General features: G+C 48.4%; 1 protein-coding gene across 5 annotated transcripts in view; it reads right to left on the bottom strand.

Annotated features, from left to right (window-relative positions):
• The window catches only part of RBM20 (RNA binding motif protein 20), a 198881-nt gene that overhangs the window by 16057 nt on the left and 161904 nt on the right, over positions 1-20920 (bottom strand). For all 5 annotated transcript variants that reach the window (XM_055424673.2, XM_055424677.2, XM_088842319.1 and 2 more), the window contains exons 7-11: positions 18766-18897; positions 9931-10010; positions 7415-8063; positions 3018-3122; positions 825-1485 (exon numbers count right to left, since the gene is read on the bottom strand). In XM_055424673.2, the coding sequence (XP_055280648.2) occupies positions 825-1485; positions 3018-3122; positions 7415-8063; positions 9931-10010; positions 18766-18897 (1627 nt within the window). The remainder of the gene's footprint in view (positions 1-824; positions 1486-3017; positions 3123-7414; positions 8064-9930; positions 10011-18765; positions 18898-20920) is intronic.

Below are 20920 nucleotides of genomic sequence, written 5' to 3'. Positions count from 1 at the left end.
AAGAGCACTGGGCTGAAATATTTATTTTTAAGCCCTTCCTCTCTATTTTCTGCCCTGGACTCATCCCCACTTCCTTCAAACTCTGGGATGCCACAGGCTTGCCGCAAAATGAATTTCTAGCTATTTTCATTGGGAGAACATGGAGGGCCACACCTCCCCCCACAGCTCTTGCTGGATCTTAGTTTCCACTTGGCAGAGAGGACCGGGCTTAGCCTATTTTAAACTCTGTCTTCATGATGCCATAGTGCCAGGCACAGACACAACATCACCTCCAATGGTTTCACCATCAGACCCTGGAGAAAAGTGGGTCTGAGGTGAGAAGGGAAACCAGCCAGGCCCCTTCGTGAGCCCATCATTCTGCCCTCTGCCCATTCCTTTCTCTCCTTTCTTGCCCTCTGAAGCTCTGCCCCCTCACTCGGGCCTCACAGAAGAAACGGCCTGGGTGGTCCTCTGTGGCGCAGGCAGGAGAGGCTGCTTGCTGACCCCCAGGAACCAAAGCTCCTTTGATAACCCCAAACACTTGCTAATTTAGTTGTCAGAGTTCATCTGGGCTCCTATCAAGGCAAAGAAGTACGTCCCATCTGAGTCTGCTTTTCAGAAAATGTGTGGTCTCCTACCCAACGTCCCCTACCTAAAAGCTAAGAGCTAACCACTGCCTCAAAGCTCTAGCAGTTTAACCAGGCTTTTCAGCTAGGCTCCTGCATCAGCTTTCACGCTGGATGAACCCTGACTTCTGGTGGTTCCAGCCTGCACTTGCCCACACTGCTCCAGGGAAGCAGTGGTCGGATCAACCCAACCACACAGAGAAAAAGGGAGGTAATTACCCGGGGTCGATGCTCCTTTGCAAGCCTGGCTTTGGAGGTCGGTTTCAGTGGGGGGGTCGGCTTTCTCCTCCAGGGCGCTGCCTTCACCAGCCCCATCTTCGGGGGTCCCCCGGGCCTTGCAGTCATCGAGAAACGGGCTGGGCTGCCAGGCCCTCTCCTCTGCTGGCTTGGGGGAAGACATTTGCAGAAGTGGAGGGGCCAGACAAACATCTGAGCTCTCTCCTCCCTTTGCGGGCTTCTCGTAGCAATCTGAGCCCTCCAGGGAGAGGCCTGTCTCGCATTCAGCTGGCTTCCGCTCAGCATCCAGATTTAGGCCAGGCATCTCCACGTCCATGTCACTGGGACAGTCCATGGAAGCAGAAGGCAGTTCTTCGGGTGACTTGAGGCTGATTTCCTCAGCCCCGTTCCCAATCGTCTTGACTCCCTCCTTGGCGAAACCTTTGGTAAAGTCCAGGTCTAAGGCAGTCGTCACACAGGGACATATTTCTGCACAGATTTTGTCCTTCTGGTCTATGGACACAATCTCCTCCAGTTCTGGGATATCTGGTTCCATGATAAAATCTTCTTCCTCCCCTACCTCATCCACTGTCACCAGCTCCTCCATGTTTGTAGGGTACCAGCTCTCACCCTCAGCCTCGCTTCCACTCTCCGAATCCTGCTCCTGAATAAAATTGCGGATGGAGGTCAGAGGGTGGCTGAGGCCTGGTTCTTAGTATTTAACCAGAAGAGGGTGCAAATCTTGACCATAGGACCCCTCAAACCGGAAAGATGCTGCACAATCTTACTGCTACCTGGGTAATAACGAGCTGTAAACCATTCAATCTCTCATCAGTGATTCATCCCTAGGATGGGCCTCAAAATAGCACATGAGTTGGAGTAAGCCCTTAATGCTTAACCCACCAAGTGACACAAGAATTTCAACTCTGGGTACATAACAGGTGCTCAATAAACAGATTGGGGTTTTTTGTTTGTTTTGTTTTCAGCTGTGGGTAGCTTACATTTTTATTTGGTATTATGGCTTAGAGGTGCTTCTATATCATAGAATCTACATCTCTATCATAACTATTAACGTCCATGTAGGATTCCAGTCAAAGTTATTTAGCCTACTTCCTATCGTGAAGCACACTATGGTGGTGCTTAGCCACTCAGCTGCAACTGACTCTTTGAGACCCCATGGACTATAGGCGATGGGATACTCCAGGCAGTAATACTGGAGTGGGTAGCCATTCCCTTCTCCAGAGGATCTTTCTGACCCAAGATCAAACCCTGGGTCTCCTGCATTGCAGACAGATTCTTTAACATCTGAGCCACCAGAGAAGCTCCATATACTTCCTATTAATAGATAATAATCTCTGTTCATCCTTTTATGATTAATTTCTAGAAACTTTATTTTTTTAAGTTTTGAGATAGTGTCTGAATGAAGACTAAGTTATAAGTTCTAAATGCATCAACTTGCTTGCAGGGCATCACTAAATGTAACTGCAGCGAAGTCCTGACAAGGTCCTCTCCCAGCAAGGGTACAACCCTCCATAGCCACGGTTCACACCTGGCTCCTCCCGAGACTTTCCCCTCACGTCCCCAGCAGCCCAGGGGCCCGGCAGCCAGATTTAGAAGATCAGCTTCCAGTCAGCGATACTCATCTCTCTGCCTCTTCTGACTGGAAAGGCATGAAGCTGGCCATGCTCCAAGAACATTTCTTTTTGCTGTGGCAGCCCCAGCCCTGTGACTGGGTTTTTCATTTTAATTAAGTAAAATAATCTTTACAAGCACAGTAGATGTTTGGTTAATCCCAGCGTCAGGGCCTACTGAGGTCAAGGCCCCAGCCTGAGTACCCAAAGCCCTCTTCTGCCTGCAGCCCCTCCCTAGGACCTGCCTATTTTGGGAGTCTGGCTCTGTAGCCTGGAGTCTTTTGCGGGCACATGCTTTCTCTTATGAGCATAGCCAAATTACTGAAGATGGAGACAGAGCCCAGGCAGGTGGTAAAGATCTCTTCAATAAAGACTATGCAAAGATCCCAGGTGAAGCCATTACTCCAGAGTGCTGGCTTCATTCATGGACCCACTGCTGGGGTCTCAGACACATGCCATGCAGCAAGCAGGTCATCCCCAGGCAGCATGGGAAGGCCTGTGACTTGGTGCCCTAGAGCCATTGTGCCGATGTGGCTACACTGCTAGCATCTGGCACAAACTTTACCTTCCTTGCCCTTCTGTTTTCTGTATCGGAGGACTCTGCTTCCTTCTCTTGTCTGCCCACTGATGGGGGACTCTCTTCCATGCTATCCTGTTCCTCTTTTCCAGCCTTAGCAAAGGAAGCACAGAACAAACCAAATCAATAGTGAACAGTGACAGAGGGCACACCAGGAGAAAAAGAACATTATTGAGAACAGCTAATGATGCCAGATGCATTTCACACACATCACTCTTCCTTTATCCTCACAAAATCCCTTGGAGGCAGGTGCCGTTATCGTCTTCTTTTTACAGATGGGGACACTGAGGCTCAGAGAGGTTAAGTAACTTGCTCGAGGTCACACAGACAGAGTCAGAGAGATGTTTCACTAATGTTTTCCCTGGGGACTTGAGGGAGACAGAAATCCCTGGCAAACGGGATACTTTTTGCAGCCGAGATATCTGTAGACAGTGAGGGTGGATAAAGCGGACAAGGGGAATCTGACCCTGGGGTTCATAATCATCATGGTGACGTCTCACCAACAGATCTGTATTAAGCATAAAAAATCACTCCAGGCCACTTAGGGTTAGGAAGGGTGTTGTCACCCAATCAGGGCCCCCTCCCCTCACTTCTGACTTATCTCTGTCCTAGAGTTATCGCCCCAGCTAGCAATCCCTTCCCACCTTCCTACCTCCCATCCCTTCCCTCAGATTAAGTCCCTCACGCTAGCACTCACGTCTGGGAAGGTGAACAACTGAAAGCAGGTGTTTGCTTTGAGAATTAGGGTCTCTGACCCGCCTTTAAAACAGGGGTCAGCCGACTCCCACCCTCAAGCCAAATCTGACCCAGGGCTTCTTTTCCGTGCAGTCTGTGAACTAACAATGCTTACATCTCTAAACAGTTGCATGCTAAATGATGATACAAGTACCTACATAATATCCTCAATTTGGCCTACTTGCCCACACGGCCGAAAATAATTACTCTGTGTTGTTTTTTTTTTGTAGAAAACCGTTTGCCAACCCCCATTTTAGAAGCTTGAGGAGGATATTCTCCCATGACTTAAACTTTGACTACCAAAGCAATGAGTGTTCCCGGATGTTCTTGGGAGCAAGCTGCATTTTTTCGACAACTCTGGCTGAGGTTGGCTCAAAGTAAACCACTCCTGCTCTGATTTCTTACGAGCAGACACACTTCTCTTTGCTGACAAGGAGCCAGCCTGGCTGGGAGCTCAGGGCTGACGGGTTTAACTAGATATGACCGGACAGGGAAAGACAGTTGAAATCCTCAAGTCTTTGCTCCTTCCAGTGTTTGCAGCAGAATCTCTGCTCTAGCCTTCTGAGCTGACCTGAGCTCAAAGCAGCTCCAAATGCCTTTTCAGCCCTCACTACCCAGAGCTTCTACCAACAGGGGGCCACTTTTCTTTATTTTCTGTCTTCCTGAATAAATTACCCACCGCCCTCCCTTGTCAAAATAAACAGCCCGTACCCTTCCCAGCCAGTTCCTGCAGCCACACATCCAGATCAACACAGTAAAGAGACACCCTCCAGTTCTAGCTGGGAGAGGCAAGGACAGCCTGGCCTCTGGAAAGCCCCTCCCCAGAAGGACCCCCTACCCTTCATCCCTGCAGGCAAAGGAGACACCGCAGTGCCTTTCAGGGCATCCCTAGACCTGGGACCATTTCTAGGTGACAGCAGTTTATGGGGAACAGACAAAGGCAACCAATGCACTCACGCCCCATCCCATCCCCACCCACCAGCTCAGGGAGCAAAGTATTAGGTCCTGACTACTGCAGGCAGCGCTGTCAGCACAGAGCTGGGGTCACTGCTAAACCACCTACTAACTGGTCTCCCCCTTCTGCTCGGCGGCCTCCTCCCAAGTGTGTTCTCCCCAAGATCCTCGGGAGTGATGATTCCACAACGTAAAATGATTATCTCCTCCTTGCACCTTACTGCCTGAATGCTTCATTTCCTTCCCCTAGAACTTAGCATAGAGACAAAACCCCTCAACCTGCCTGTAAGGCTCTGCATGATGCAGTCCCTCATTGACACATCAGCCTCACCTCCCACCATTCTATCCCTGGCTCTCTCTGCTCCAGCAACACTGGTTTCCAGCCACAGGGCCTTTGCACATGATATGCCCTCTGTCTGTTCTCCTTCCTTTTGACCCAGTAAATACCCACCGTTCCTTTCAATCTCAGCAGGCACATCCTAACTCAGGAAAGCCTCTGGCTTGTTAAAGGCACTAATAGCACTGCATCCTCCACCTCCTTAACACTTAACACTCATATTCATCTGTTCAATGAAGGAATTATTCGATGAGCATGTTTTTCACGAGACCATGAGCTCTGTGCAATCAAGAGTCAATTTAGCTTTGACTCACAACTGCAGCCCTAGTGCTAGATGCTCCATGAATATAAGAACGGAGACTGGTAGGAGGGTGAAGTGAGTGACAAGTACACACCTGCCACCCAGCATGCATGGATCTCTATCCAGGCTTTGAACTGAGCATGAGTTCTTTTGATATTTCTCTCTCCTGTGGATTATTTATACTAGGGGCCATATTCTAGGGACCTCTGAGGCTCCACCTGACCTACAGACATGTTTTGTTTTACATAGTTTCTAAAATATGGGAAATTTCATACAGATATCTGCATCTGGGCTTTGGTCCTGCTGTAAGAACAGGGAAATCAGACACAGGGTATGTGTGCCTGCATGGCAGTCTCAGAGTGGAACTGAGAAGTGGCTGACCCAATATACAGGCATTTCCTTCTTGGTCTACCACGTTCCCAGTTCTTCTCTCTGGCTTCAGTCATGCTATCTGGTCTGTCACCTGTCTGGTTTCCCTGCTCTAGGCATCTGGGTATGTAAACCTTGGTGCCCCTGCCAGGAAAGTGGAGGAGAGCCTCTTTCCCACGTTGTCCTCTTCACTGCCTTGTCTTCTTTCTTTTTCTTTGGGTCTCGTGGTCAGGGCAGAGCCTCATGTCTGGCTGTGGCCTCCCACAAACACTGAGCAGTGCATACAATGGCTTTGCCAGCACGGGCACTCCCTCCAGACTCTCCCAGGGTTTCCCATGAGCACAATCTTGTTAAAAGTCTTACAGCAGCCTTGTGATCACACCCATTTCACAAATGAGAAAACTGAGGCCAAAAAGAACAGGGTGTGACCTAGTTCTCAGAAGCCAGGCTTCTGCCTCCAGAGTCTGGACTCAATCATTCATTCCTTTTACACTTATTGAACGCCCACTCTGTGCCAAACCCTAATCCAGGAATTAGCGGGGGGACTGGCAGTGACACAAATTCCTGCCCTCATTGAGCTCACAAGGGGGCTGGGGTGGGGGAGGGCTGGGAGGGAGAGCAGATCCTATACAAAATAAAGACGCTAGGAGATAGATTAGAAGGAGACAGATGCCACTAGGAAAAAGAAAGCAGGGAAGGATGAGAAGTGGGTTGGGACGTTGTGATTTCATGCGGTGACCAAGAATAAACTTTGGAGTTTGTGACAATGAGGAAAGACACAGGAGCTGAGGAGGGAGTCATGTGGATGTCGGCAGGGGAGGGGCTCCCAGGCAGGGGAATGACATACTAAGGCCCTGTGGTGGGAGGTGCCTGGCATATCATAAGAAAGGCAGGGACCCTGTCCTTAGCCTTCATTCCCCAAGTTCAGTTGCTGCCTGTTCTCTGGCTCCTGGGGCAACCCTATAGGTTCTAGGCTGTTCTCAAGATGGTGATGAGAGTTTAACATCTGTGGTCACAAGGAGGACTGAAGTCCTGTAGCAGATGGTGAGCCCTGGGTGCCAGCCAACTGTTGAGCGTTTTTATTCCAGTGGAAGGAAACACTATGTCTCGCAAAACACACCAAGCCCTGGGCACCCAGTATAATTTAGTGGGTGGTGGTGGCTTCTCCTTTACCACCTCTCATCAAAGCCCAACACTGGTGGATGCTTTTGGCAGGAGAAAGGACGGAACAGACCAAAGGTCTAATCTACTCTGGCTGAGTGTGTGGGTGCAAACACCTCAGGGCCACTCCACCCTGGACAAACAGACAAAATCCAACAGAAGGCCTCTGCATCAAGTCCTTGCCGAACTTCCAGTAAAGGCAGAAGGGTGCTGTGGAACTTGGAGCCAGATCACCTGGGTGTCATTCCAGTTCCACCATTTCCTAACTGTGTGTCCTTGGGCAACTGACTTAAGCTCTCTGGGCCTCAGTTTCCTCATCCATAGTAATGATAGTATTATTACTAGTATTTCTTCCTAGGGTTGCTGCAAGGATTAAATGAGTTGACATAACATGGTTAGCACAGTGCCTGGCACAGAGTACACATTCACTAAGCATTTCATTCATTCTTTAAATGTTCATTATCCTTATTAGTCTTCTCCCCTGGGACCTGCCTCTCCTTACCTGGGGGAAAGGGATTCCACCCTTACCTCACTCTCTGCCGCCCTTTCTTTCCTGTCATCAGCTCCTTCTTGGTCACGCTCAGGTCTCTTGGCTCTGTTTTTCTCACTCTGTTTGGACTTGGTGCCCTTGGGCTCCAGCCCGTCTTCCCTGCCTGAGTCGTCAGCGTGGGGGTGCCTGCCTTCTCGCAGCCTGGCCTCATCTTTCCTCCTGGACCTCCCCGGGGCATCCTGCTGCGGCTTCAGGTACTTGTCCGATTTGCCCTTGGACTCTTTCCGGTGGTAGCCGTCTTCTCGGCTTTTGTAGCCCGACGCGGAGTGGAGCGGGTTGGGGGACCCAGACCTCGGGTGCTTTTCTCTGTAGCCCCTCCCCGCCTCCAGTCGCTCATCTAACTCGGCTTTGTCTAGTTGCCGGGGGTAGTGCTTGCGATCATGCATCCACGTGTCCGTCCTATCCCTCTTGTCCTCCCCATTCTCCCTCCAGGGCGCTGGGCCTCGCTCCTCCTCCCTCCTGGCATAGGGAGAGTGCTCCCATGAGTCCCGGCCGTTGCCCCAGTCGGCCCGGGAGGGGCCCGGGGGGCTGTGAGAAGAGCTGCAGGAGGTGAAGCTCGGCGTGTGGGACCTCGGGGACAGCGTCCGGCTCACTGGACTTCGAGATCGCGGCCTTTCTGGGCCGTACCTGTGAGGGGGGCAAAGGAGCCGCTTTAGAACCTGTGGCACCCGCAGGTCCCCCCACCCCAGCCAGATACACCCCATCTCTGCAATAGAGCCACGGTGCACGTGACCCCACCCTGCCATGCGCTCTTACCACCACTGTGCAGAGCGCCCAGAGTGGGCCAGGAGCAAGCTCCGCCTCCCTCCGCGCTTAGGGAGGGATTTTCCCTGGGCGCAATGCTGGCTGCCCTCTGCTTTTTTTCCTCATAAGGCTCCTGGGAATGGGGATGAATAACTGGGCTGGTTTGGCTCAGCCACATCTCCTCTTGGAAATGAGCTACACTCAGGGAGCAGGAGACTGTCCCAGGGAGGGGGGTGGAGTTTGGGGTCAGGCAAGGTTGCTCTGGTCCAGCCTGGTGGGAGAGGCTGCCTAACCTGAGGTTCAGTCAGCCAACGTCTTGACTAGGAGACTGCAGTCACCCCTACACCTGGCCTCCACCGAAATAAAGGCCGCCTCTTGGCCTCCATTTTTCTAGGAAAGCATTTGGGGTTGGAAGAGTCCTTAGAGCTCTGACCTGCTCACGTATCAGATGATGAAACAGAAATCCAGAAAAGGACCTGAACGAATCTAGGGTTCAGAGCAAGATTTCCTGGTCACCTGCCCTCGGGACTCTAGCACAGAACTGCAGGGGCATGCTGCAGCTTCACATGCATCTTAAACAAACTCAGACAACCACAATATCTGAAACAAACAAAAATCCCAAACCTGAACAGCTGCAAACAAAGACAGACACACACATACACACACACAGTTGTTATTAAACAGGTCAGTTGAGTCATCCACCCAATATTCTAAAAGAACGGGGAACTTCCATTTGGTTTCCAAATACAGGAAAACCACGCAGTCCTCACTGACCAGGGGACAAGAGATGTGGCTCCCTGGGACCAGCTTTGACCTCCTCTGGAGGTACAGCCTGGGCTGGGCCCTCTGCAGCAAGGTTAGAGCGCCACCTGTGGCAGCTCTGGGTAAAAACCACAGAATGAGCCCGCCCGCTGCCGCTCCTGCTGTTCTGCACAGTGGCCTCTGCAGGGACTGTCTTCACTCTGCAGGGTGGTGACAGTGGTGAACTTGCAGCCTCAGCCTGGCAGAGTCACAACTTCAGCTGGGAGAAATGAGTTGGAAAACTGAATTCACTCAGTGTTGAGTGAGTGACCGGTCAAGTCACAGATGTTTCTGCACCTACGTTCAGCTCAAGAAAAATCAGGGGTTGTCTCTAAACAGAAGACATACACATACTACACTCACAGCCCACATACACCCACACCACACATATCACGCAACACACGCACAGGCCCCAAAGATAAACCACATGTGCAACACACATACACCTACACCACACACACACAACACACACCAGACACCACACACAACACTCTACACATATCAAACACACATACACCACAATACACACAATACAACCATATAACATAAAATACACACACTGGACATAGCCATACATACACACTACATACCACATACACAATACAACCACACAACACACAGCAAACACAACACACATACACCACACACACTTTCAGGCTGTTTTAGCAGAGTGTACCCTTGCCCCTAAGAGGCATATATCAGCAGACCTATGTGCCTTTACAACAAAGGAGGAGCAGCTGAGAGGAAGCTGAGCACCTTGAATTTTTCTGAGGTTTAACCTGAGAACTCAACTGGACTCGCGTATTCCATCAGACACAAAGAAGTGTAATGCCCAGAAAAAGCTGATGGACAGGATGAGGCAAGGGCAAGAATGACTCAAGTACCCCTAAGAAAGGGGAGGATGTTCCAATGACCCAGAATCTGCCCTGAGACCAAGGCCGGGCCTCACCTTTCCGCTTCCCGGAACGTGTCCCTCTCCCTCTGGGAATGGATGTCCTGGATGATGGCGGCCACGGTCTTCCCAGGTTTCTAGGCAAAGTCAGAGGGTCACTGTCAGACCAGAGAAGGCCTTGCAAACACCAGAGGGAAGCAGCTAGGACCCGGGTTCATGGCCCATCCACCAAAGGGGGAAAAGAGCCTTCTCAGGGGGAGAAAGTTTAATCCAGAGGATGAAAGTATGAGCATAATGCTGAACAGTGCGGGGCTGAGTGGTCCAGGGTACATGGCATCCATTAAACTGGGAAGGAAGAAGTCTGAGGCTCACTATCCAGGTGCGGGGGGAAAGCAGCATTTGTTACTACCCACCTCCCACCTCCCTCCAAAATAGAAGAAAATATCTAATATGTGAAAGGAACAAAAGGAAAGAGGGAGGCAGGGAAGGAGGGAGGGGAAGAGGCGTTACAACTTAGAAAGAGACTTCAAGATCAGAGAATGCAGCCCCCACATTTTACATCTGAGGAAACAGACCCAGAGACATCAAGGCAGAGTTCTGCCTGGCACAGCTCCGGTCACCAGCCACGCTGTGTTCTAGGGTGACCCCTGGAGTTGTGTTGGGTTAAGGAACACATTTACAGAGATGGTTAGGACTTGACAACCAGCATTTTAACTCCAAGGTCCTTTCTGTGCCCCCACGCTTCCAGCAGCTCCTGACTACAGCATGGTTCTTTTAGTGGGTCATTTAGTGCTAAATGGAAATCTGCAAGGTGACAGTGCAGGCTGTGAGCCAGGTTTCACAGCTGAGGATACAAGCACCCAAGGCTCCACCCTTCCAGAAGTTACCATATGGTGATTATGCCAGGACAGGGCCAACCCCAGCCCCCAAATCCCAAAAGCCCTTTCCTAAAGCCAGTGGACAAACAATAAGAAAACAATAAAAATAAATGGTTAAGAGTGAAATTCTTGAGCACAGAAGGATGGAAGCATTTTGCAAAAGACTACACAGAATTCGTCCATTCAATTAAAATGGATGAAGCAGGGTAAATTTATGCTTTGTGATTTATATCCCCAAAATGGTTGCTGTTGTTCAGTCGCTAAGTCATGTCCAACTCTTTGCGACCCTGTGGACTGCATCACACCAGCCTCCTCTGTCCTCCACTATCTCCTGGAGTTTGCTCAAATTCATGTCCACTGAATCGCAGATGCTATCTAACCATCTCATCCTCTGCCATCCCTATAATACTGCTGTTTAAAAAAGACTTAAAAGCCCTCAGTCTATAATGTCAATTTTTGACATTTTCTTAGGAAATGTAATTAACTGTTCTTTATATCCTTATTTTTTCCCCCTATATACTGGGTTGGCCAAAAAGTGTGTTTAAACCCAAATGAACTTTTTGGCCAACCCAAGAGTTAACATGAAATCTTAGAGCCTATATGGATGTCAGGTATCATCAAACACTTCATCTTATAGGTGTGAGACCCAGGGCCAAAGATATGAAGTGAGTTCCATGACGAGCTGGGTGCATAGCCACTGACCTGTGTTACTGCTGCCATTGAGGGTTGTGCTGAGGACTAATAAAGGGAGGAGAGAATTAAGGAGGAGCCTCCTGTGGTTTCAGAGGAGAGGTCAGAGCTAGGACCTGGGGAAGGGATGTAAAATGTTCAAGCCAGGGAAGGCTCGTTTGTCAACTCAAAAAACAAGAGAAGAGAAGTCAGTGATCGCTACCACTGTGGCTATGAAGGAGGAGGGGGAGGATAAAAGCCAGACCATCCCTATTCAATAAAACACTCAGGAACTAGCACAGGTCAGGATACCCACCTGAGAGCAGGCCTCGCAGTTTTGGCAAATGATCCCTTTCATCTGACTGTAGTTATAAAGGTGGCCCCTCTATAAGCCTATCTTAGTGTCACCTATGAGTAACCAGATCACCCAGGCCCTGCACAGCCAACTAGCATCCTAGGTGCTTAGACTGGACCAGAAGCCAGCAACCCAAGGCCAAGCAAGGGCCGGAGCTGGGGCTGTGGGTCTGCATGGAGAAGAAGGCTCCTGCCAGGGTGCTTCCTCCCACCCCACTGCAGACCACTTGTCCTCCTGCCTGGGTTGTTGGTAGAACGAGAAAGTTGATCTGAACCCACTGAGTGGTCTTCTTCCTGCCTGTCCCCCTCTTGGACCACAAAGTGAAAGTTGCCTCCTGCATCATCACAGGAGAGGCCAGCCTGGAATGGCTGGTCCTTAGGAGACCCGCAGCATCACTGCCTCCACGTGGGCCAGCTTGGGAAAGCCCGTGAGAGCCATCAAGACCAAAAGCAGGAACGTGTGGGACAAGATCTGCTGGCACCAGGCAAGCCCAAATCTGTCCTCACTCTGCCAAGCTGGAACAGCCCAAGGTTAATGAATGTGCCGCCACACCAGGTGAAATGCACCATGGAAACTTTTCAAAACATCCAAATTCCCTGAGGGGGCTGGATCAGGGACTTTCTGTAGCAAAGAGAGTCCCCAGGGTCCCCAACACCTTTCTTCTGCCTTCGGAAACCTCAAGTCCTCGTGACTTTCCCTCCAGTCCGGACCCAGAAAAGCCTGGGGTGAGAGGAGGGGCCTGGTCAGGGAGCAGTTGAGGTTCTGTAGGTTACCCAGGGCAGCAGTGAGATGGTCTTGAGACCCACAGGGAGGGGCAGGTCAGGCCAGTGTCACAGCCAGAGGCATTCTAGGAGCTCTTGGACCCTACTGACCTCCATCATCACAGACAACAGCCCCTCGGGCCCTCCTCTTTCTGGATGCCTTGCTGATGAGGCAGCAAAGCTGGCCAGTCAGGCACCACAGATAAAAACATCCTCAATGGCCCAATGCAATCCCCTGGGGGTCTGAGAAGTGCTTCTAGAGTTCTCTGGGGGCTAGAAGAGCCTCTTCTGGGCTTAAATATTTCCTTGCCCTTATTTTCTCAACCACAGAACAGCTCCGTGAAGCCACCGTCAGCCCAGCACCCCCTGAATTTGCTTTTATTCAGGTGGCATGGCTGGGTGAAGCAGGGAATGGGCTTGTTGACCAGTAGTAGCACTGGGCCCCCCATGGAATGATGAGTTTCATGCCACGATGACTGGCTGGAGAGATGGAGGGATGGGTTGCAGAGAAAGGCCACAACAATCTGCAAGTACTATATGCTGGAGATGGCGGTCACAGGCACCGTGACTCCCCACTCCGAGGACCGGAGGTCAGTTCCTCTATTTTAAGTGATAATTCCAAACTGCTGGCACTCTCTGGCCCAAACACCGTGCCAGCTGCCATCTGAGAAGGAGTCAGAAGTGGCCAAAGGCTTTCAAATAACAGAATCATCTTTTCACAACTCTAAGAAAATCCTCTCTCAACCTTCCTCTTCAGGCCTGGCCTCATTATCTTGTGGTTAAAGGTATAAAGGAAGCAGGTAAAAGAAAGCCATAATCACTGCAGAGGAGTGGAAAATGAAGAGGATGGAGTAGGTGTGTGATGATGTTTGGATATACCTTTTTATTGTAGAATACTTCAAACACACACAGAAGTGGACAGGATGGTATATTAACACACACACCCCAACAGTGAATCCATTTCCACTGTCAACCAGCCCCCAAGGGGCCATTTACAATGCTCTCTGTTGACACATCTTGCTGCTTTAAGGCAAGAGTGAGATTCCAAGCCCCATACAGTCCCAGGGAAGTATGATCTCACAGGGAGTCTCCGCGGATGGAGAATCTCCACCCAGGAAGAGCCGCCCAGCCCTGCTGCCAGTTGGCAGGGTCACCTGGGGTCATGGCTTGTTGCCTATGGGAGGTTTACCTTCTCCACCTATAAAGGTGAGATAATGAGGCCCACCTGGCATCCACTGAGAGCCTTGGGGCAGAGAGCGCTGTCCTGATAAAGGCCACGGAGTGCTGGGCCAGCATAAAAGAAGCTGCTAGAGAGTTTCGTGCCTCCTGACCCCTCCTTGGCTGTTTCATTTGTCTCAAGAGCCTTAGGAAGATGCTGACACCTTGCAGATGAGCCCTGGACTTGTCAGAGCCACATACTGTCACAGCATCCCTGATTATTTCAGAATCACTGTGCTTTCCAGGCTCTACCTCTCTTCTCACCCACCCCCTGTCCAGAAGCCCCCTCTCTTGTTTAGTTGCCTCATCCTTCAAGGCTCTACTCAGGAATCTCTCCCTTCTTGACACAACCAAGTCATACTGCCTTTTGCCACTGATCGAGGAACTTGGAACGGATGCACTCAGGTTTAAATCGTGAGATTAGCTTTTCTGCCCAGTGAGATAGCCAACTTTCCCCCAAGCGAGGACCTTTCTCATTTTCACTGTTGCTCTTGGCACCACATCTTACATGGAAAAGACCCTCAGTCATCATTTACTGATTCATTCTCCCTAACCAAGAGATCATGGATCACTCACAAGACTGCTTCCCAGGGCCAAAGACCATCTCTGTGGGTAGGAGGCTGGCAAGACCAATGGCTCTGAAAACAGGCCCACTGTTCCCAAACCACCTGGGAGCCTCAGTCCCACCCCAATCTACCTGATGAGAGTCTCTGGGCAAGAGGACTTGAAAACTTCCCTGACAGTTCTCTGATGGAGTGACTGGAACACAGCTTTAAACTGTTGCAGGTTCCCTCCTGCAAGTGAGATGCTATGATTCTGGAGAAGTCTCTACTGAATAATCGGTCTTCTCATCTGGGTCTGCAGGAAGGAAAACACTCACTTTTTATCATTCTTTCAGATTTCCTCACTCATTTCACACATTTGTAGGACACCTATTGTGTGAAAGTTTCTGTCCCAAATGCCCTGAGGAATAGAATCTCGGCCACAAAGAGTGAGACAAGATTACCGACATGAGGAAATATTTGAGAGTAGAGGAGAAATGCCTTAAAAAATATCTCTCCTTCTTCCTCCTCCACTTTGTCTGGTGAGCAAAAGGTAAAATTACAGGAGAAAGACCAATCAAAATCTCCCCTACCTCTGCAAGCCCTGGTGGGACCCCACATGGTGGCCCTTTGGCCCAGAAACACATATGGACACAGTGCTTTGCTGTCTGCCTCCCCAGAAACCATCCCCTGTGTCTCCAGCCTGTTCCCAGGATGCAGCAGGTGACATGGTCTGACCAATCACACCACAGCTACAGGGACTGGCTCAGGGAAGCGCATGTATCAGAGGGACTTCCCTGGTACCACTAGGAAAAACTCTGGCTTCCTCTTGGTGAAGGAAAATGGGGGGCTGAAGAGCCAAAGATGCTGGAGTCACTGAAGCCATCATGCCACCTAGAGGAGGGAGTCAGGGGCTGTCAGGGGCCATCCCAGGGAGACCCCAACAACAAGGCCAAGGGAACAACAGAAAGCAGAGCAGAAAGAAACCGAGTCCTAATGATAGCACTTGGGTCCTGAATCCAGCCATGCCTGCAAACCAAGGTTACTCTTGTTTTTTTTTTTTTGGTTCCATGAGCCAATAAATTCTTTTATTTACATTAGCCAGTATGCTTTAATGGAGATACATTTCTGTCGCTTGCAGAGAAAGTCCAAGCTGATTCATGTCAACATGGGTACCATAATACACTCGTTACTATGTAATTGAAACATGCTCTAAGATGCTTTCACGTAGAGGCAGTGTGACTACTTGGGGAGCACAAAATCCTCGCTAAAGGTCAGGATCAATGTGTTCTGGCCACTTAAGAGTGTGCTGCAAGGACCAGAAACATTGACATCTCCTGGGAGAGTGTGAGAAATGCAGAATCACAGCCTTGACCCAGACCTACTGAATCAGAAATTTCAACAAGATCCACAAGTCATGTGTATGCACGTTGAAGTTTGAGAAGCTCTGTTAGAGTACTCTCTCTGCTGCTTAATGACTGGATAACTGTAAGCAAATTATCTGATTTCTCTTTTTTTTTTTCACATGGACAACGGAGATCATAAAAACACAATATGGAGATGCACACAGAGTGTAAAACCAAAACAGTCCCAAGATACAATCATGACTCTTCCAGTAACTATGATCTTGGGCCAGTTACTAAACTTCTATGAGGTTCAGTTTCCTCAGCGTCTGTAGAACTGATAATAATACCTGTCCGACAGGACTGATGTCAGGGTCACAGTAGACAATGTCTTAAAGTGCTTGGCACATTACTTGACCCAGGACTCAATTAAAGGTACATATTCTCATTATTATTGTTGTACTGTTTTAATTACTGTTATTATCCACCCTACACACGTCACAGGGGAGGGTGATGGTGAGACTCAAGGGGATCACGTGTGAAAAAAAAAATGCTTAAAACAAAAGAACACAAGGTATAGTCCTTTACTGATCTGGAACCTGAGGTTCACAGAGGTTAAGCAATTTGTCCAAGGTCATCAAAGCAGGAAGGGGTAGAGGCTAGGCTGGTGCTACCACCCTCCAATCTGGTGTAGGTCACATGATTGTTGATGGTTCTATGTTTATGTGCTCTTCCTCCCACCAGCCTGTGAGTTCCTCTACAGACTTGCTGCCACCATATTCATGGCCCAGTTCCCACTCATAATGAGCACTCAGTGAACATTAGCTGAATGCAAACTTTGATCATCTGACCCATTTAACCCATAGTAATTGCACCACCACAGAAGACCTCCCTTGATAAGGGACCTTGGTGCCTTGGCACTTTAAGAAGCAGAGGACTGCAGTTAATCCTAACTAGAGTCTTATGACAACATTTCATTTGGAGACCAAAGCTCCACTGGGAATTCAGTGCAGAAATTCAATTCTAGCCCCCGGGGCAGAATCAGGGAGAACAAGAACTTTGGGTATAGAATGGGGCAGGATCTTTTACTTGTCTGAGAAAAGCAACAGGCTTTCATGAGCTGGGAAAAGAATGCCAGGTTCTGCCTGAAGCTGAATTGTTGGAAAGGAACTTCAGAAGCAATAATGCAAGCAAAGCAGAATCAGGACTTTGGCAACTGGTTGACGTATTACCAATCTACAGATGCAGACTTGTCAGAATGCTAGTCCCAGCTAGAAACAGCTGCTAAGCCTTTGTGTTCTGGCTTGAGCCTTGAAGGCTGATTAAGGGCTGCAAGTCTTGAGCAAAAGGGACCCTCAGTAAATGTGGAATGAGTTGAAGTGAACCAGAAAATCCCTATTAAATAGGACAGTAGAAAGTAAAAAATAAAAAGTTAGATTTAACCACAAATATGGCATTAATTACAACAAATCCAAATGGACTCAGTGCTCCAGTCGAGAGAACTCCTGCAAACCAATAGGAAGATACAATCTAAAACAAATGCATGGGCAAATGACTTAAAAATTTCCCACCAGAGAAGATCTAGGTGGAATAACCAACAAACACATGCAAAATTGCTCAGCCTCAATTAATACGGGAAATAAAAAATAAAGCCATGATAAACCATCACACTCTTCCCCAAAGGGGCAAAAAATTTAAAAGTTGGACAAGATGAAGAATTAGTAAGAAGGGGAGCTGATGAAAACTCTCAGACACTACTAATAGGAATGCTATCATCTAGCAAAGTTGAGGGTAAGCATGCCTGGTGATCCAGCAATTCTACTTCTAGTTATACACTCATGTATATATATAACTAGGTTCCCCTAGTTATACACTCATGGCCATGAACATGTTTGAAAATGTTCACAGTAGCACTGTCCCTACTACCCTAAAACTGGAAATAACCCAAATGTCCATCAACAGTGGAATGGATAAACAAACCTATACTCACACAACGGAAATTTACATAGCAGTGAAAATAGACTCACCCAACACAGATGGCATAATGCTGAATGAAAGAATATAGTATGATTTCATTCACAAAAATCTCAAAAATAGGCAAAACTAAACTATAATGTTAAGGAAGGAATGGAGAGGAAGTAAATAATAAATGGAAAAGCAAGGAAATGATTATCTTTAGAGTCAGGAAAGTGGAAAGAAGAGTTTAACATAAAAAGGGACTCATGGGAGCTTCTGGGTGCTGTCTGTGTCTTATTTCTTGACTTTGGAGGTGGTTTTAAGGGGTTTATGGAAGTTCACCATCATTACTTTTTCAGCTCTACAATACAAAATTAGTATTTTTGTTATACTTTACAATAAAACAAAAAAGAAAGGAAAAAAGAAAGGTAGAACAAGCTAAAACAAAGACAAAAGCCCTGTCTGGAATGATCTCAGTTCAATCCTGATTTTGGAAAATGGCCAACTCAGAAGAATTTCTATGGACCTTAAGGCATAAATGGGGGCTTCCCTGGTGGCTCAGCTGGTAAAGAATCTGTCTGCAATATGGGAGACCTGGGTTCCATCCCTGGGTTGGGAAGAGCCCCTGGAGAAAGAAATGGCTACCAACGCCAGTATTCTGACCTGGAGAATTCCAGGGACTGTAAAGTCCACTGGGTTGCAAAGAGTCGGACATGGCTGAGCGACTTTGATTTAAAGCATAAATACAGAGGATGGAGGAGAGAATAAAAGATCAAGAGGTGACAGAGGAGGAAAAAGTAACTGAACATCTGTCTAAGTAGAGAAGGGGGTTACATTCAGAGGTTCATGCCTGGAACTCTAACCTCTGAAAAAGCAAGCACCTTTCCCTCTTGCTTTATCTTTTAAGACTTCCCTTAAAATCATTCTTGGGTCCCAGGTAGGCAGCCATCCTGTCTCAAGCACCCCTTTGCATCCTGTCCTTACCTCAATGAGCACGTTTCTTGCCGTGTTAGAATGGGTTTGGCTTCCCATGTGATATCCTCAAAGGCGGTGGATACTTTTTGAATCTTTTCCTTTGTCTCCTTCCCACCAGCACTCAGGCCAGTGGCTGACAAGGAGACACTCAGCTGATGTTTGCTGAACAACTGAATGAAGGAGAGGGTGCTTTACCTTTAGCTGCAATTCCTTGTATCTCTTGGACATCCGAATAAGCAATTTCTCACCATTGATCATGGCAGATTTTTCTTGGTAATACTGGACCATGGCCTGGGCAGCCTCTGTGTAAGCCATCTCTAAAAAGGCCTAGGAAAGAGAGGAGGAACAGACATTGGACTATAATGGTCTTAAAGGAAATTCCATACAAGGTGTGACTCCATGTATATAAAGTTCAAGAACAGGCAGAACAAATTGATGGTGGTAAAAGTTAGAGTTGAGTTTCCTTCGGGGTTGGGCGTGGATACTGATTAGGAAGGGAAATGAGGAAACCTTCTAGGGTTCTGGAAATGTTCTCTATCTGTACTTGCACAGTAATCCCTGGTGGCTCAGATGGTAAAGAATCTGCCTGCAATGCAGGAGACCTGGGTTTAATCCCTGGGTTGGGAAGATCCCCTGGAGGAGGACATGGCAACTCATTCCAGTGTTCATGCCTGGAGAATCCCATGGACAGAGGAGCCTGACAGGCTACAATCCATGGGATTGCAAGAGTCGGACACAGTTTAATGACTAAACCACCACCAACACATGTAAAAGGGCTTCTCCAATGGCTCAGCGGTAAAGAATCTGCCTGCAATACAGGAGACACGGGAGATGTGGGTTTCATCCTTGGGTTGGGAAGATCCACTGGAGAAGGAAATGGCAACCCACTCCAGTAGTCTTGCCTGAAAAAATGGACCGAGGACACGAACAGAGGAGCCTGGTGGGTTACAGTCTAACAGACTGCAAAGTGTTGGACACAACTGAGCAACTGAGCACACACATGTAAAAAATTAATGGAGCTGTACATTTAAGACTAGGGCCTTGCTGGTGGCTCAACCAGTAAAGAATCTGCCTGCAATGCAAGCGACCCAGGTATGATCCCTGGGTCAGGAAGATCCCCTGGAGAAAGGAATGGCCACCCACTCCAGTATTCTTGCCTGGAGAATCCCATGGACAAAGGAGCCTAGCAGGCTACAGTCCATGGGGTCACAAAGAGTCGGACATGACTGAGTGACTAAGCACTCACACACACTTAAGATTAGTGCATTTTAGAGTATGTGTTTTATACCTCAATAAAAAGGAAAAAAATTCAATACAAGGAAAAGAGTTCTCTTTGATCCCATCTGTTCAAAGAGACCTATTTATTAACTTTAGCAAAAGAGCTCATTATAAGATGGCCCCCTCTCCTGATCTCCATGGTTACCAAACATTATTCTTAATTACATATGTCCATCTGTGGCTACAACATGCCACAGGAGCCCCTTGGGTTGGGAGGGTCCATTAACACATAGTTCCCCAAGAGGAGGGACTGAGTCTATTGCACAAGTGACCTTGGGCTGATCCCTGCAAAACTTGCTAGTCAGTGGTGCCAATGGCAGGAGACAGACACAAGTCCTGGGTATCTGAGCTCTCAATTGCTTAGCAAAGAAAGAAATACTCTAAAACGGGCATTTCCACTCAATTGATGCTACAGGGAGTTTCTACATAGACTTTTTTTTTTTTGCCACACTGAGCGGCTTGCAGGATTTCAGATCTCTGATCAGAGGTTGAACCTGGGCCATAGCAGTGAAAGCCAGAATCCTAACCACTAGGCCACAGTGAACTCCCTGCATAGACTGTTTTGACTGACCAGTCAGTTTGCCCCAGGAGCTGCAATGACAGATTGGTCACTGTTACTGTATCTTAGATTCGATGGGTTTGTATTGATACCATACTCACAATGCAATGAACTGGTCAGTTGACCACTGACTGGTCATGCAACTTCTCAACGTCAGTGTTGAGAAGGAAACATGGTCTGTGACCAGGGAGCCCTCACTGCGAGCCCTCACCTCCCATTTCCTTGAACTGCGTGGGCTAAACAAGCTCATCCCCCGCCACTGCCCTCACATTTGCTTTTGAATTTCAGTCATGCCTTTCTCTGTGCTGTCACAGTCCATGGCAGAAGGGTGGGAGACCAAAAAGTCAGGGTTCTTTACAGTTTTATTTCAAAATCTACCACTCAGCTTTCTAAGGGCCTCTTTTAAAAAATGTTTTATTTTTATATAATTTTAAAGGTTACTTTCCACTTACAGTTATGACACAACATTGGCTGCATTTTCTGTGTCATATAATACACCCCGAGCCTATGTTG

This window comes from Moschus berezovskii, chromosome 12 (genome assembly GCF_049115385.1).
Source record: "Moschus berezovskii isolate FMDL1 chromosome 12, NW_MosBer_1.0, whole genome shotgun sequence".
NCBI lineage: Eukaryota > Metazoa > Chordata > Mammalia > Artiodactyla > Moschidae > Moschus > Moschus berezovskii.
This window is presented reverse-complemented; position numbering and strand designations above follow the sequence as displayed.